A 17,121-nucleotide genomic window follows, 5' to 3' on the forward strand; every position below is an offset into this window, starting at 1 on the left:
GAACCTATGATGACTACTTAATTGTGAAAGTAAATTGTATGTTCAAGAGCAAGGGCCTGACCCTCCCATTCTCCCTGCCTCCCTGCCCACAGGGACCAGAGGCTATTCTATTGTAATACAGTGGCTGGAGGCTGCCAGCCATGGGGAAAGTTGACAGCCGGATCCTTGGGGTGGGGTCTGGAGAGGCTCCTGCCAAGTCCCCAGAGATGGAGGCATGGCCACGGGGATCACCTTCACCTGGCCTGTCTCTGACCTGAGCGGGGTCTGAGGACCTCAACAAAGACAAGTCCGGACCCCAGCAGCACCCAGGGCCATCAAGCCCGCTTCCCATTACCTTCCATGATGGTCACTGGATCCTCAATCTGTGGCCGCAGTATATTAGGTCCAAAGACGGTTGCTAGGTTCTGGACACTCATCTTGTTGATACTTGAGTGAGACTGAACTTCATCCAGAAACCTGCCAAGTAAGGAAGAAATAATGAGTGAAGGAGCAAGTTCTGAAATTTGATTGGCTGTGAGCTCCTATTCTCCACCCACCCTAGCAGATCCCTGCATAGGCCAGGCCACCATGCTTGGCCACGCCCCCAGACCTACCAGACTCTCGCCTCCCCAGACTTTACCGCACCCCTACCCAGCCTCTTCCAGGCTGGGATCAAGGCAGAGCTTCCCCTGAAATGCTAGGGGCCACCCAAAGCAAAGGCCAATGGGACAGCACTGCAGCCTAAATGGGGCCCAGGTGAAAGGCTGGCAGGGAGAGCCACCCCTGCACCCACCTGCCAGGGCCTAGGACAAGGGTGTAATGACAGGGCAGAGGGCATGTCTTCTGGAATGATCCAGCAAGGACTGACTCAGCAGCCTACTTTCCCCATACCATAAGCTCAGAGTCTGTGTGTTTTTATACTCCAAGCTGGGCTGACATGTGGTGAGGCCATGCTGAGTGGCTAAGTGGCCCAGTCCCTCTGTAAGGGAGAGTGTGTATGGAGTGGGGGCAGCCCGCCACCCCTGCCCAACGCCACTTACTTGCAGATGTATCTGAGCAGGTTATAATTGGCCTGGGGAAGGTGGCTTACTTGTTTAGCCAATTCCAGAGTCCCCTTGGGAAAGAAGAAAAACACAGATTTAAAACAATAAGGCCCTTCTCTGAATGGGGGAAGGGATGGAGAACGGAGAGGGTGCCTGTCCGGCTGATCACTTCTACCCTCTCCTGAGGAGTGGGCCAGGCAGGCTGTGACCTCCTGGGGAGGCTGGTTTCCTTTCTGGGAGCTGGTGTGAGGGGTGAACCTCTGCTGGGCCACAGAGGAATGTCTCAGCTCACTTATCAGGGCACAAATATTTGCCAGATAACAACGGTCACCTCTTCTCCTACATGGGGACTCAGCCCCAGGGAAGGCAAACAGACCCAGCTGCCCAGGCCTGCAAGGGAGGAGGACTGAACCCCTGTCATCCTGGGAGCTGTCTCAGATTCTTCCCAAAGGAAGCAGGATAGAAATAGGTAGGTCTCCTTTTTACTGAGCCAGGACAGGAAAAGGCCACGACACAGGGGCATGGAGAGGTGGCCAGAGCTGGGCTCTGGATCAGCATGGCCCCGCCTCTCCAAGGCCTGGGGAGTGCCCTGCCCATGGGGAACATCCTACAAAGGCCACAGGATGCTCCAGGATTCTCCCTTCCCACAAACATAGCAAGCCTCTGGCCAGGATCCAGGTACCATTGAAAAGTCAGTAAGCAGCCAGCATGGTGGCACACACTTCGGCCTCAGAAACTTAACAAACCCGTTTCCAAATAAAAAGATAAAGTAGGGCTGGGGGTATAGCTCAGAGGTAGAACACCCCTGGGTTCCACCTTCACTACCACAAAAAAGAAGTCTAGTTTGTATGCTGACTCCCCCTGCCCACCTCCCCCAGTCCACCTCCCAGGCGGGGTCCCCAGGAGGTACTAACCTCCCCCTCATCCTTGGTGAGCAGCTGGGCACAGCTGAGGAAGTCCTCGTACCTGGCGAAGGGAATCACAGGCTCGGGGAGCTCTCGCAGGTAGAGCTTCAGCAGGGAGGCCACCGTGTGCACATCCGTGGTGCTGTGGGGAAGAGGGGACAGGTGACAGCAGGGACCCCGGGGACCCCAGCAGGGACACAAACTCCTCACCCAGCCCAACAACAACCTCTGCCTCAGTCCACAGGTGTGTGCACGCAGCAGGGGCTATATCTGCAGCCGCTGCCCCTGGTCAGCGGGAACAGGACTCCTGGCCCGGGGTCACTGGTCAGGTCCAGACACCTGCTGGGAGCCCCGAGATCATGTCTGTGTAGTCCAGCTGGCAGGGCCACCTCTCCAGCCTGGATGGCATGGGGCCCAGACTGGACTGAGAGTAGGGGGCTCCCACAGGCCTCATGGCCATCCTTAGGTCCCCTGCAGGGCTATGCAGGAGTGCCTTTCCCCTGGGGCAGGATCAGGGGTCCTGCAGGCCCTAGCCAGGTAAGGAGAGGCTCCATGGAAGAGGGGGCCAGGGACAGAAGCCCATGTCTCAACAGAGAGACTGATGGGCAGCAGTGCATGCAGAGCAAGGCCTTCAGCCTGGGAGAGGGTGAGGAGAGGCCCCGGTGCCCTCTGTGAGCAGGTAGACATGGCTGCAGAGCCACAGCCACACATCTGTGAGGATGGCAGAAAGGACAGTGCTCCCAGATACCCCAGAAGTTTCTGAAGGATCCCAGCATAGCAGTGACAATCAAGTGGGGGTGTCTCAGCTGAGAAGACCCCAAGGGGACAAGCCTGAAAAGCCACCTGGGAGGCTGAGCCTTCGGCTTAAACCTCAGGAAGAGGGCCAGAAGTGGCCAGAGGCAGGAAGGCAGTTGGGACGGATGCCCTGGCTTGCAAGGACAGCTTGCCCACACTGCTGAGAGGCTGGGACATGGGCCTGGAGGTGGGAAGGGCAGGCACCATGGGTGCACTCGGGGGCTTCAACAAGTAGGCCAAGCAGGGAGAAAAGCTCACTGAGCCTACCTGAAACCAGACCTGGGGACAAGGTATGCCAAGGTGGAGACATGCAGGACAGGTGATGTTCAGATCCTGCCACCATCCCAGGAACCCAGGGGAGTCTGAGCAGGGGGCTGGTGAGGTCTGGCTTTCATTTGTAGAAATCCTTGCAGTAGCATCCAGTTCTGGGGGAGCTTGTAAAAGCCCAGTTCCCAGCTCCTACCTGGGCAGCACTATTTATTTGACATAATCTCTGACCTTGATTCTAGGCCACACAGGCACAGAACAGAAGAGGCCTGGATAGCAGAGGTTCAGAATGGACCATAAGCCCCCTAAGAGTGAGTACCAGAACAGAGAGCTTCATGAGGCTCTGGGGGAAGGGGCTCCACAGACCACTTTGGGAACAGTGGTCAGTCTTGGGCTCCAGGGACAAACTCCTGGTGTGAAGAGTCTGGGCAGACACTGGAGGGTATTTAGAGTGGCCTCTAGAAGGAGGGGAAGGCCCGGTGATGGGTTAGGAGAGGCACGACCCAGGGCAGGTGGAGAACTTTGGCTTTCTGTCTGCAAACTAACAGCTGTGCCGTTTTGCCTCTGATGGGGCTTGTGCTGAGTTACCCAGAAAAGGGAGACCTGAGTGACAAGCCTGCAGCAAGCCTGGAGTCCTGGGCGCAGCTGTGCCTGGACTCCAGCTGGGCAGCCAGCAGAGGCCCTCTTGTCTCCTGCCTGGTCAGGTTCAAGGGCCGTGGAAGCAGCCTGCGTACCTGTGAGCGGGCCTCACTCGGGGCAGGTAATCCATCCCCAAGGCTGCAGGGATTCTGTGTCCTGTGCCTGGTCCCTGGCAGGGCTGGGTGAGACACACCTGCCACTCTGGGCAACCTGCCCACCTGCTGTTTTGTTGCCAGGCTTCCCAGGCCTCAGCTCCCCTCAGCCACTGGAGCTGGTGCCCTGGGAAGGAGACCCTGCGGGAGCCAGGCCCTGTCCCAGCTCCAAGCTCACCTGTCAAACAGCGGCTTCTCCCCGCAGTCAAAAGAGTCCTGCAGGTCCCTCACCAGGGTGGCCTGGCCTGGCATGCGGAAGAGCCCCTCCTCGGTGAGCCCGCGCTCCCGGATGAAGTCCACACACTGCTCCACCAGCAGTGGGGCCAGGCGGGGGCCATACTTCCGTTCATGGTGGACCGTGTCCTCCAGGCGCTGCCCGAAGATCCCTGGGCACAGAGACACATGGGTCACACCCTCTGTGCCAGCTTGGCAAAGGCCGAGGATGCTTGGGACAGTGAGGGCAGGGTTGCTGTAGAGCCAAAGGGGACTGGACAGATGGGGCATGTGAGGACGCACCCCAGGAGGCTGGGCGCAGGCTGCAGGGACAGAGGGGAGGAAGCAGCAGGCACAGCACGTGGCCCAGCCTTTGGAACGCGTCCAAGCAGAAGCACACGGCCCTCAGTGAGCGCGCGCCGAGCGCTTATTTATTTATTGTGGTTCTGGGGGTTGAGCCCAGGGCATTCTCCCTCCAAGCTACACCCCCCAACCTTTTTTTTTTTTTTTTTTTTTTTTTTTTACTTTGAGACAAGGTCTCACTAAGTTGTGGAAAGTCTCACTCAGTACCTGAGGCTGTCTGTGAACCACTCCCAAGTTCTGGGATTATAAGCATGTGCCACCATGCCCGTTTTTTGTTTTTGGTTTTTTTTTTTTTTGGTGGTACTGGGGTTCCTGGAAACCCTTCTACCTCCAGGATACACTCCCAGACCCATTTTTATATTTTTACTTGGAAACAGGGTCTCTCAAGCCAGCACGGCTGGCTTCGAACCTGCGCGATCCTCCTGTCTCCGCCTCCCAAACCCGGGGATTACAAGTGTGCGCCACCACGCCCGGCTATTTTTCTTTTTTTGAAAAAGGTTCTTGCTAGGCTGATGAGCATCTCACTAGTTGCTGAGGCCGTCCTCAAACCTGCAATCTTCCTATCTTAGCCTCCCAATACTGAGATTACAAATGAGCACCACCATGTCTGCTTATTTTTTAATTTTAATTTATTTTTGTGATACCTTGGACACAGGGGTAGTCTACCTTTGAGCTATAGTCCCAGCTCCTTTTATTTTATTTTATTTTATTTTATTTTATTTTAGAACAGGGTCTTGCTAAATTGCTAAGAGTCTCACTAGGTTATTGAGGCTTGTCTTGAACCTGCGATCCTCCTATCCTAGCCTTCCATGTACAAGTGTGTGTCACCATGTCCGCTCACATTGGGCATTTTATAGTGGTTTTGCAGTCACTCCAAATAAGAAGTCATCTAGTACCCGTCAACAATAGAATGAAAGCGGGGCATGGTGGCACACACCTGTGATCCCACCACTTGGGAGACTGAGACAGGAGGATCGTGAGTTTGAGGCCAGCCTCAGCAATTTGGTGAGACTCTCAGCAACTCAGCAAGACACCATTTCAAAATAAGAATAAAGTAGGGCTGAGGGTATAGAAAGAGGTAGAAAGCCCCTGGGTTCAATCTCCAGGACAAAAAAAAAAAAAAAAGGCCAGTAGAAGAGAAGATATCTTCTGTGGATTCTCACCATGCACCAGTGAGGATGAATGAGGCCCAGCTCAGGGGACATGACAGACGGCATACAAATGTGAAGAACGTAGTCAGGACTCAACAGCCCTCATCATTAGAAAAATGCAAGTCAAAGCCATAATGAGCACTACTCCATACCCATCTGGACTTAGGACAGAAAAAGCCAGGCGCACTGTGGTGCGTGTCAAGTACAGGAGTCCAGTACTTGGCCAGCATGGGTAATTTAGCAAAGTCCTGAATAAAAAATAAAAAATAAAAAGGGCTAGGGGGTGTAGTTCAGAGGTAAAATGCTCCTAGGTTCAATAACCAGTAACACACACACACACACACACACACACACACACACACACACCAGTGCATGCCTGTAATCCCAGCTACTCAGGAGGCTGAGGCAGGAGGATTCCAAGTTCCAGATCAGCCTGGACAACTTAGCAAGACCCTATCTCAAAAAGAAAAAAAGAAAAGAAAGTACTGGGGGTGCAGCTTAGTGGTCCCTAGGTTCAATCCTCAGTGCCACAATAAAATTAAAAATAGAATTAGTGTACCATATATATCAGCAATTCCACTTCTGGGCATATGCCTTGTTATGGTTAGATATAGAGTGGCTCCTGAAGAGCTCATAAATTGGTGTGTGGAGTTGATGTAATTGAGTCTTGCGGGCTAAAATCCCAGCAGCGGATACATTCATTGTAATGGATTTATCTGGGTGTGGCTGGAGAGGTGGATCCCTGGGTGTGGCCTTAGAGATTCTATGTGGTTCCTCCTCCCCCTGCTCTCTCTTGGGTCCAGCCTCCATGTGAGGAGCCTCCCACCGCCACACCCACAGATCCAGGATCCCCAGCCTTAGATGGACTGAATTGAAACCGCAGAAAACAAATCTTCTTTCCTCTTAAGTTACATGGTCAATCTTTTATATTATAGCTGTAAAAATGCTAACCTGAACAACCCCAAAGAATTGAAAACCAAGTCTCAAAGAGATATTTGCATACCTATGTGTACAACAGTGCTATTCACAATAGCCAAACACTGAGGAAACTCAGGTGTCCCTCGATGGATGAATACATAAGCCAGAGAGCATACGCATACCATACAACACACTTCAGCCTTAGAAACAAAGAAAATCCTGATATATGCCACAATACAGATAAGCCTTGAGAATGTTATAAAAACTAAGTCATTCACAGAAGGACAAGGCTGTGTGACTCCACTTACATGAGGCTCACAGAGACAGAAAGTGGGATGGTGGTTGGTGAGGGCTAGGGACAGGGGAATGGGGAATTAGGGTTTAGTGGGGGCAAAGTTTCTGTTTGGCAAGATGGAAAAGTTCTGGAGATGGCTGGTGGTGATGGCTGTACAACCATGTGGATGTACTTACAGCTACTGAGGTGTATACTTTAAAAGGGTTAAGAAGAAGGTAAGTTCTATGTTAGGTATATTTTACGAAAAAGGTTTTTGGTTTTGTTTTGGTATTGGGGACTGAGCTCATGGCAGTTGACCTCTGAGCTCTACCCCCAATCATTTCTACTTTGAAACAGGGTCTTGCTAAATTGCTGAGGCTGCCCTTAAACCAGTGATCCTCCTGTCTCAGCCTCCCAAATACTGGGATTTACAGATATGCACCATCAAAACTGGCATGAAAAAGTTAAAAAAAAAAATAAACACAATTGAAAGCAAAAGAAGCCAGACCAAGATTAGCACTGTGTGATTCAATTTACGTGAAGTTAAAAATCAGGCCAAATTGATCTGTGCTCCTCCTGTTCTCAGCTCAGCCACCCCACCCCCATCCACTGGGCTGTGTCCCAGGATCCCAGTGGATGCCTGAAACCACAGACAACACCAAACTCTATATGTACTGTTTTATCTCTGTATATACATAACCATGATCAAGTTTAACTTATAAATTAGGCACAGTATGAGGCCAGCAATAGATAATAATAAAATAGAAAAATTATAACAATAGACTGTAATACAATGTGAACATGAGCTCCCCTTCTTTCTCCAGCCGGTACGCTTGTGAGAGATTCATATTCATTCTCTCAATCTTTCTCGCTCTCCTCTCTCTCATAATATCTTGTATCTTATTGCACTTTAACCCTCTCACTTAAAGGAAGTGAATATCTGAATTGCCAGCATCACTCTCATGTTTGGAGGTCATTATTAAATAGAGTAAGGATTACTAGAACAGAAGCACTACAGTATCATGTCCGTTGACCTGGTAACCAAAATGGCTACTAAATGACAGGTATGTGGTGTCACGCTGGACAAAGGGACAATTCAGGACAGAGCAGGATAGTATAGGAAACTTCATCATGGTACTCAGAATGGCACAACTGAAAACTCATGAAAAGTTTATTTCTGAAAATTTCCATGCAATATTTTCAGACTGCAGTGGAATGTGGGTAACTATAATCATGGGAAGTGAAGCTGAATAAGGGGCAACCATACTCCACTGTACCAATAAGACTCAGAGCTGCCCCAGGAGCTAAAAGTAAATTCCGCTTTGGCCTCCTCTGCTTGCCATACCGTGTGGCCTCAGGATCCAGCCTCGCCCAGCAGGCAAGCAAGGCCATGCCCCTACTGGCCTCCAACAGCCCCTAGGGTGCAGGCCCTGAGCCAGCCAGACTGTCCACACAGAGCCCAGTCCCAGCAGCTCTACATGGGACAGCCCCTTCCAGCCCCATTGTGACCATCCCCTCCCCAGTAAGGCCTCCTGGCCTCTCCCTGCTCCCCAACTGGGGCTGAGAGCGCCAGGAAAGGGGAGACACGGGGCCCTGGGTATTTCTAAACAGAGGAGATATTAGAGAAGAGGCGACATGGCACAGGACAGAGGAGCCCTGGGGCCATAGGGCAGGTGAGAGCAGGGCTGAGAAGAGACAGGGAGCACAGCCTGACAAGGACCGGAGGCCACAGACCCCACCTGTCCCTCAGGTCTCCAGAGGCTCCTCATGTGCTAAGCTGCTACCTGGACCCGGGGTGGGGAGGCAGGCAAACGTTCAAGGCCACCTGCCCAAGGCCACCAGCAGAGAGGAAGATCCTGAGCCAGCATCATCACTGCTGGTGCTGTTAAGAAGAGTGCCTTCCCCCCTTGGGGGTCACAGCCTCTCCATCAACAAAATGGGAATGATCCAGGGGCTGCTATGAAGACCAGACTGCCCTGGGGCGCGGGACTGAGCCATGGTCCAGGGCACTGGTGGAGCCCCCATAGGAGTTTGTGCAGGTTCCAGCTGTGTGCTGCCCCTCCCCCAGCCCCTGGAAGGGAGCCATCTGGGGAACCCAGGGGAGCCCTTATTCCAGGTCAGCCTCTCTGGAGGCTTCCTTCCCAGCCACCCCCTGCTGCAGGCATCCTGGGCTCGGGCTCCTGGCAGCCTCCTCTGCTAGAAGCCCTGCCCACCTCTTCCCTTGCCAGGGTCTCTGGCAAAGTCTGGCCCTCCACCCTGAACTCCCTCAGCCCTCCTGGCACATCCTGAAGAGGATCTTTGCCAAGAACCAGTTCCAGGAGGCTTGTTGGATTGCTGGAAACCCAGCCAGCGGTGGAGGTTCCTCGAGGTCCCAGCCCACATTGTTCTGCCACCAGAGAGGAAGCTGGCAGGGCTGCCTCTCCTGATGAACCCGCTGTAGGCTCCCAGGCGACAGGGGCTGCTCCCCTGATAGCTGCCCCCTGGCAGAGCCGGGCCACAGGCCTGGATGCCAGCTGCTCAGATCTCAGTCTCAGGTAACCTTGGATGCAGCCCTCAAACTCCTGAGCCACTTCTCTGCCACTTCGTGGGGCTGAACATCCTCAGGTGAGCATGCCAAGCCCTGGTACAGAAGCCTGGTAGCTTCCTCTGACCTCAAGGGGGCATCCAGGGAGGCTGGGCCTTGCCTGCCCCCTGCCCTGCCCCCAGGCCCAGCAGGAGCAGGAGAAGCCAGGATTCCCTCTTGGAGCCCGTCCGAGAGCTGACTAGGCAGCTCCGTGTGTTCATTCTGACCTTTCTGGGCTCTGTCTAGTGGAGTGGAGGACACAAAAAGAAATAATTATGGCATTCTCCCCAGAGATCCAGAAACCTTGGGCAATTCCAGTTTCTCCTGGCCCAGCCCTCCCTCCATCCATGCAGAAATGGACTGTCCTTCTGGCACTCCTGCCAGCCCAGCCCTAGATACCAGACAGCCCCAGAGCCCTAGTCCCAGGGTGTAAGCAGGAATCCCACCTGGGCCTGGGCTGAGACCCCTTCCCTGCCTTGCCTCCCTTCCGCTCCTCCAGGCCTGAAGAAAGAGCCCGGACACCAGCCTTATCTGGTGTTAGGGATCCTGTGGAGGTGTCCTGACTACCAAAGCCCCAGGGTGAAAAGAGTCCGCTCTGAGTGGCGGCCCGGGGGCTCCCTGGGCGTGGGTGCCTCCAGCTTGGGGTCACATCCTGGAGCTGCCTCCTGCCCCTTGCTCTGGGCAGGAGTGGGGGATGGGGCCCTTTGCCAGTCTCCACGCCCCCTCCCATCCTCGAGGCCCCCATCTTTGCGCACAAGAGACTCGGGGTACACCCCGGCCCTGGCCCCTTCCCTCCGCCGCCCCCCCCCCAGCCCTCAGGAGCCGTCCCACCGCTCTACAGAGTCCCCGGCCCGCACCCCGTCCCGTCCCGCCCCTACCTGGGGCGGCGGGCGCGCAGCAGGCGGGCAGGCGGCAGGGCGGCCGCGGGCAGGCGCGGCACCGGGAGAAGGCCCGTGCGGCCGGCATCAGGCCCATGGCGCGCCCGGGCGCGGCGGCGCGGCGGCGGCTGGAATGCCCGGCACGCGCGCAGGTAGCGGCTTGCCCGCCGCCCGCCCGCCCCGGCCAGCGCCGCCCCGGGCCCGGGCCAGGGGGCGAGAGCCCGCGACGCCACGCCTGCAGTCGCCGGGCCCGGTTCCGTCCTCACCACGGCCCCTCGGTCCCCGCGCCGCACGTCGAGGCGCCCCGGGGCCGCAGCGGCTCGGCCCGGCCACTTCCTCTTGGCCCGGGGCTTCCACTCGGACCTCACGGGGGCGGCAGGTGCCCCAGGTGGAGCGGTGGAGGCCAGCTGGGTCTGAGTCACCCAGCCAGGAGGGTGCTGGGCCTGGACGGAAAGCCAGGCTGCCCGCTTCAGAGTGGTCACTGCCTGTGGCCAGCACCTAGTGTGTGGACACAGTGTGTGGACTTTAACCTGCTTATCTCTTGGAGGAACGCAGATTGGTAAGTATTAACTTCCCTTGGAGAGCCTGGTGATTTGCCTAAGAGCATGCAGCTGGTGTCAGATTTTCATTCACACCTCAATTGTCTTTCTGCAAAAAGTCTCCTTTCCTCTCTGGATAGGATTCAGAGAAGGGCAGGCTTCCAAAATGAGAGGGTCTGGGGGAGGGAAGGCAGGCATGCCTCCCAGCATCAGACCTAAACCAGGACAGGGAAGTGGACAGGGAAGCAGAGCTGGGGCCAGGAGGGGTGGTGGTCCCTGGGGTGCTGTGCATGGAGGGGCTGCATGGGGGTGGGGCCTGCCCAAGCTGGATGTGTAGGCAGCTCCTGCTCCTCATACTTAGCGGACTTGGCTTAGGGTGAGGCTAAGGTGACAGTCACCACAGGCAAAATGTAAGGTGCGCCCAGACCCATCACCAAGACAAATGTTTTTAGGAATAAAAATTAACGCAAACACACCAATGTTGAACAGATTATCAAAATGGTCAGTGAAGACAGCATGGGCCCCTGCACTTGCACAGACCTTGGGATTGTCTTGCTCGTCCAACCCTTGTCCCACCCACCAGCCTGTCTTTATTTCAGATTTGGGTATTTCCTTTATCCTGATGTTGTCATCTGAATAAAGACCCCCCCAAAAAAAAAAAGTTGCCCATGTTTTAATTTCCTGGAACCTGAGGCTACGTTACCCTGACACAGTAAGAGGGCCTTGGTCTAGGCGAGGAACCTGAGGCTACGTTACCCTGACACAGTAAGGTCTAGGCGGTGAGGTCTTATGCTTTGTCTGGTTGGCTGGGTGTAACCATGAAGGTCTCTCTAGGGAGGCAGAGGGAAAGTGAACTACAGAAGTGGAGGGGGCAAGGGGGAGTCTGGAGTGGGAGGCCATAGCCTAGGAATGCTGGTAGTTCTAGAGGGTGCAGATTAGCTGGGAGGTCTCAAGTTCTGATATTTTCTTTTTTGAACTGTGAATTGAACTCAGAGGCTTTCTACCTCTGAGCTAAACCCCCAGCCCTATTTTATTTTTATTTTTTGACAGGGTCTCCCTAAGTTGCTGAGGCTGGCCCAGCATATCAAGCCCATGGCAAGCCTGTTCTCCCCCTCCTCCTTTTCAGTGGGTGTGGGCTGAAATCCTCTAAGGCTGCCAGGGATGCCCATTATGAGACACCTGAGGTGCCCCATCTCAAGTTTCCAGAGCAGCCATAGGATGTGGGGCTCTGGCCTCAGCAGACCTGGGCTGGAGTGACCAGCTTCCTGCTTAACCTGTGACCAGGACAGATCCCTGGAACTTCTCTGATGCTGTCCACTTAGAACCTATGGGGACTGAATTCTCAGGGCTGCTGTCATATTGGGTGGGGCTGCAGAGTCCAGGTCTCTGGGGCCAGCACACACCTCTGCCAATGAGGAAGAGGCTGAGTGTCTGCCCAGCTTAGGCTCAGCCTTAGTTAGCTCTTTGCAGACACTGAAGGCAATGGGCACTTCTCACTGCTGTAGGAGGAAAGGATTTGGGAGGCAGCAGGGTAGCTAAAGACAGTCGAACAGTTGCAACCTGGGCTGTACAGATGCAGACTTGGGCAAATCACTCTGCTAAGCTTCCAACATAAGGCAGCTGCTCTGGCCTGTGATCTCCTGGTAAACAGCCTGCTATGCTGCCAGTGAGGTGGTGGCCATAGAAAATTTCCTCTGATGGAGACCCAGAGGTGCTGTCAACCAACCCCTACACTCAGAAGAGGGCAGATCTGCTCTCTTTGAGCTGAGCCAAGCCAAGGTCGAAGGACTTTGGAGGACATCTCTACTTAGCTGTGGACCCTCAGGGCCCAGAGAATGGGTAAAGGATATCAGAACCAGGCTCAAGTGTTGCTTCTGCTGTTTGAATGACCTGAAGCTAAGAGTCAGTCAGGTCCATGGGCCTGGCAAGTGGACATGCACAAGAACCGGAAACAAGACTTCCCTGCAGGGCTGGGATATGTCACAAACAGCGCTGGAGAAACAGCGTGGTCTACTAGGAGCTCGGACTCTGGCACTGCCCACCTGGCCTGAGGCCAGGGGCCTTTCATTCTAAATCTGACTGTGCCTCAAGGCCTTCTACTTGAAGATGTCATTCCAGCAAATGATGACCACTCCGAGGGTGGCTTTGTGTCGCTCCAGGGTGACCAAGGCTAGAGTTCGCGCCAGGTCAACTGTCCTGCCACATGGCCTTCGGGAGCTGAATTTGCCTTTCTCTTTCCCCACGATGTCCAAGGAATCTGAGGACACCAGGGTAGGCTCCTGGGGGGGGGTCAGAGGAAAGTGTTCAGAGGCCTGCTGGCCCCTCCCCAGTAGAGCAGGCACTCTGGCCAGGGACCCCATACCATAGTCCTTCCCAGGACCACCCTGCACCCCACCACGGCCCCTTGCTCTGTGAGGCACCTGCAAGCCTGGTACCAGCCACTCCTGGGCTCTTCCAGGCAGTGCCTGCTGGCTCACGGGAGACAGCCTTACTATGCCTCCAGTTATCAAGCCCCCAGTCCCAAACTCCAGCACCAGCTGCCCGCTCAGTGTACACACCACCCTCATGACTCACAGATTTCTCAAGCTCTAACATGTCCTAACAGCCGTAGTCTTGTTGCAGCCTCCCCTGCCTACTCCACAGCGAGGTCCCCTCTTGCTGTCACTGAGCTCTGGTCCTTAGTCACTCAGCCAGCCACCTTGAGACAATGTTCTCTGCAGCCCTTTGTCACACCCCCAGAGAGCGTGTCCATCCTACTTTCAAAACAAACTTGGAGTCTGAGGCTTCACTGCCCAGGGCGAAAGCTATATGTACGTACGTATGTATGTATGTATGTATGTATGTATGTATGTATGTTTGTTATGTATGTATGTATCTCTCCTAAATCATTGCAAATGCACCTCTGGTCAGCACTGAGGTCTTCTTAACTGATGTCAGATCCCTATATTCTTGGGCTCAAGGCCCTCTAGTGCCTCTCCCAATTCCCTTAAGAGTCAAAACCAGCTGTGTGTGGTGGTGCATCCCTGTAATCCCAATACTTGGGAGGTTCAGACAGGAGGATCACAGGTTCAAGGCCAGCCTCAGCAACTTAGCAAGACCTCGTTTCAAAATAAAATGGGGTGGGGATGTAGCCCCAGTACCAATCCAGTTCAATCCCCAGTATCAAAAAAAGTAAAAACCAGTCCTGGAGCAGCCTAGGAGGCTTCTTCCATCTGTCTATCTGTCTGTCTGTCTGTCTGTCTGTCTCTCTCTCTCTCTCTCTGTTTTCTTTTCTTTTTCCTTTATGTGTGTGGTACTCAGGGGTATTCTGCCTCTGAGCTATACCACCAGCCTGATTTTATTTTTTATTTTGACAGGCTGCTGAGGCTGAGGCTGGCCTAGAACCTGTGATCCTCCTGTCTCAGCCTCCTAAGAACTAGAATTCCAAGCATGGGCCACCACACCCAGTCTGTCCCTCCTTTTCTCCCTTCAGCCCAGCCACCTCTGTGCTGCTTCTAGACCTCATCAGATGTTCTCTGGCTTTTTTTTTTTTTTTTTTTTGTACTGGGGTTCCTGGAAGCCCATCTATCTCTGGGCTACACTCCCAGACCTATTTTATTTTTGGAAACAGGGTCTCCTAAGCCAGCACGGCTGGCTTCGAACCTGCGCGATCCTCCTGTCTCTGCCTCCCAAGTGCGGGGATTACAAGTGTACTCCACCATGCCCGGCCGTCCTCTGGCTTTTGCCAGAGCTGTGGCCTTGGTCTGGCAGGCTTCCACCAGACATCCTCCTGGCTCACTCTCATTTCTTGCAACACTTTGTTTAAACAACAAGAACCACTACTTGGCACTCATGAGGATGGCTAGCACCAAAATGAAAAGAGAAAAGTACTGGTGAAGATATAGAGAAACTGGAATCCCTGTGCACTGTTGGTATAGGTATAAAATGTACAGCCATTGATAGAATATAGTATGGCGGTTCTTCCAAAAATTAAACACAGAACTAGCAGTCCCACTTCTTTGTATATCCCTCCAACAAAACCGAAAACAGGGGCTAGAAGAGATATTTCTACAACTATGTCCACAGCAGCGTTAAGCACCATGGTCAAAAGGCTGAAGCAACCCAAGAGTCCAGCAATGGATGAATGGATAAAACATGGCAGGCTCATTCAGTGGAATATTATGTGGCCTTAACTAACAAGGAAGAAAATTCTGACATTTGTTACAACATGTGTGGGTCTTGAGAGCATTTGGTAGACTGAGAGGTGTACGCCAGTTACAAAAGGACGAATACTACATGAGGCACCTAGAGTGGTCACGTTCTGAGAGAGGGAAGACAGTGTTGGTTGCCAAGGGCTGGAGGTAGGAAGAAAGTGAAGAGATGTCATTGTTTAGTGAGGCAGAGTTCCAGTGTGGGATAATGAAGAAGTGCTGGAGGAGACGGCTGTGAGGATGGCTGCACAACACTGCAGACGTACCTACTGCTGCCAAAGGGTACATTTAAAAATTGCTAAAAGCCGGGCGTGGTGGCGCACGCTTGTAATCCCAGCATTCGGGAGGCTGAGACCTGGAGGATCACGGTTCGCGGACAGCCTCAGCTACTTAGTGAGGCCCTCTGCAACTCAATGAGACCCGGTTTCAAAATAAAGGATAAAAAATAGGGCAGGGGGTATAGCTCGGAGGTCAAATGCCCCTGGGTTCCAGCCCCAGACCCGCAAAATAAATAAATAAATAAAAATAAATAAATAAATATAAATTGCTAAGATGGCAGGCACAGGAGTGTTTGGGAGGCTGAAATGGGAGGATTGTAGGCTCAAGGCCGGCCTCACAAACTTAGTGAGACCCAAATAAAAAGGGCTGTGGGTATAGGGCTGGGAAGTAAAATAACCCTGAGTTCAATTCCTAGCACCAAAAAAAAAAAAAAAAAAAAAACAGAACAACAACAAAAACCACCAAATTTTTGCTAAAATGGTACCACTTAAATAGTAAAAAATAAATAAAATGTTAAAAAAGAAATTCTTACTGTCTGAATGTCACTCTCCTTAGCCTGCTCTTGTATTTGTTGTTAGCAATATGCATAACATAACAATACAGCAATTCTCAAAATGTGGCTCCAGGACCTTCTGCAGGAGGAACACCTGAGGACAGGTTAGAAATGCATATTCCTGGGTCCCACACACTGAGGCTGGCAGTCTGGGGTTGGGGCCAGCAGTTGATTTTTACAGGCCTTCCTCTGCAGGATTCGGATGCTAGTTAACCTGGGGGAACTACTGCTCTCACTTGCCATGTGACCTGCTTTCCTGTTACTGCCCATCTCAGGAGCAGAACTGGAAGCTCCACTGTCTGCCTTCTTCCTTGTCTTATCTCCTGCTTGCACCTGGCAAGGCGCTCACTAAACATTGGGGTGAATGAGGACTCTTTGGTATGCAGAGAAGACAGAACGTTTGCATCATTTTCTCTCTTAATGCTCAGTCCTGTAAAGCTTCAATTCCCATTTTGCAAACATGAACACAGAGGCAGAGAGAGGGGAAGTGACGCAACCAGGATCATGCAGCCAGCAAGCGGCAGAGCCAGATTACACCCAAACCACAGCCGACACCAGCCTGTGCCCCTGCCTACTCACGCGTCAGTGCGACCAACTATGCTGAGCACTTTCTCTGTGCTCAGAAATCAAGAGGCCTGCAGGCTCTCCCCAGATAACCAGGCAGTAGACACACACATGCACTCTCCAGAGGCACCCCTGGCCCCCAGGACTATGTTCCTTGAACTAGGTATGAAAGTCCAGAGATCAGCTTGGGGAGTGTTGCCCTCTTAACACTATCAGGTCCTCTGATCCATAAACATGGGATGTCGTCCCACTTATTCAGGTCTTCTTTAATTTCAATAGTGCTTTGTCATTTTTGGAATATAGGTTTAGCACTTCTTTTGTTAAATTGGATACATTTTATTCTTTTGGATGCTATTGTCAGTAACTCACTCACTCCTTCCTTCCTTCCTTCCTTCCTTTCCTTCTTTCCTTCTGTGTGTTACTGGGGATTGAACTCAGGGGCGTTCTACCTCCAAACTACACCTCCAGTCCTATTTTATTTTTTATTTTGAAACAGAATTTTCCTAAGTTGCTGAGGCTGATTTCAAATCTAAAATCCTATTTCAGCCTCTGAGATTATAGGCATGTGTCATCACACTTTCTGTGATCTTTCTATTTCAGTTCATAATTCCAGATCAAAAGACCTGGAATCACCTGTGACTTCTCTCATTCAGTTATATCCACCCTAGGTAGGCAAAACTACCAGATCAACCTTCAAAAGGTCTTCCTGTAGTATACAAGGGACATTTGTCCCAGGAGCTCCATAGATCCCAAAATCTGCAGAAACTCAAGTCCTTTGTACAAGTGGTGCGGTGTTTGCAGAGAACCTACCCAGATCATCTCTAGATTTCTTGCAATACTGACTACAATGGTAAAA

The 17,121-nt window shown here is 52.7% G+C and overlaps 1 protein-coding gene across 1 annotated transcript in view; it reads right to left on the minus strand.

Annotated features, from left to right (window-relative positions):
• ARHGAP22 (Rho GTPase activating protein 22) overlaps positions 1–17,121 on the minus strand; it is a gene marked incomplete at both ends in the record, with an annotated part of 150,566 nt that overhangs the window by 7,770 nt on the left and 125,675 nt on the right. Inside the window, 4 exons of the mRNA XM_080694482.1 lie at positions 335–456; positions 1,020–1,093; positions 1,937–2,069; positions 3,959–4,166. Of these exons, the coding sequence (XP_080550608.1) occupies positions 335–456; positions 1,020–1,093; positions 1,937–2,069; positions 3,959–4,166 (537 nt within the window). The remainder of the gene's footprint in view (positions 1–334; positions 457–1,019; positions 1,094–1,936; positions 2,070–3,958; positions 4,167–17,121) is intronic.

This window comes from Muscardinus avellanarius, assembly GCF_963383645.1.
Source record: "Muscardinus avellanarius genome assembly, chromosome: 4".
NCBI classification, from domain to species: Eukaryota; Metazoa; Chordata; class Mammalia; order Rodentia; family Gliridae; genus Muscardinus; species Muscardinus avellanarius.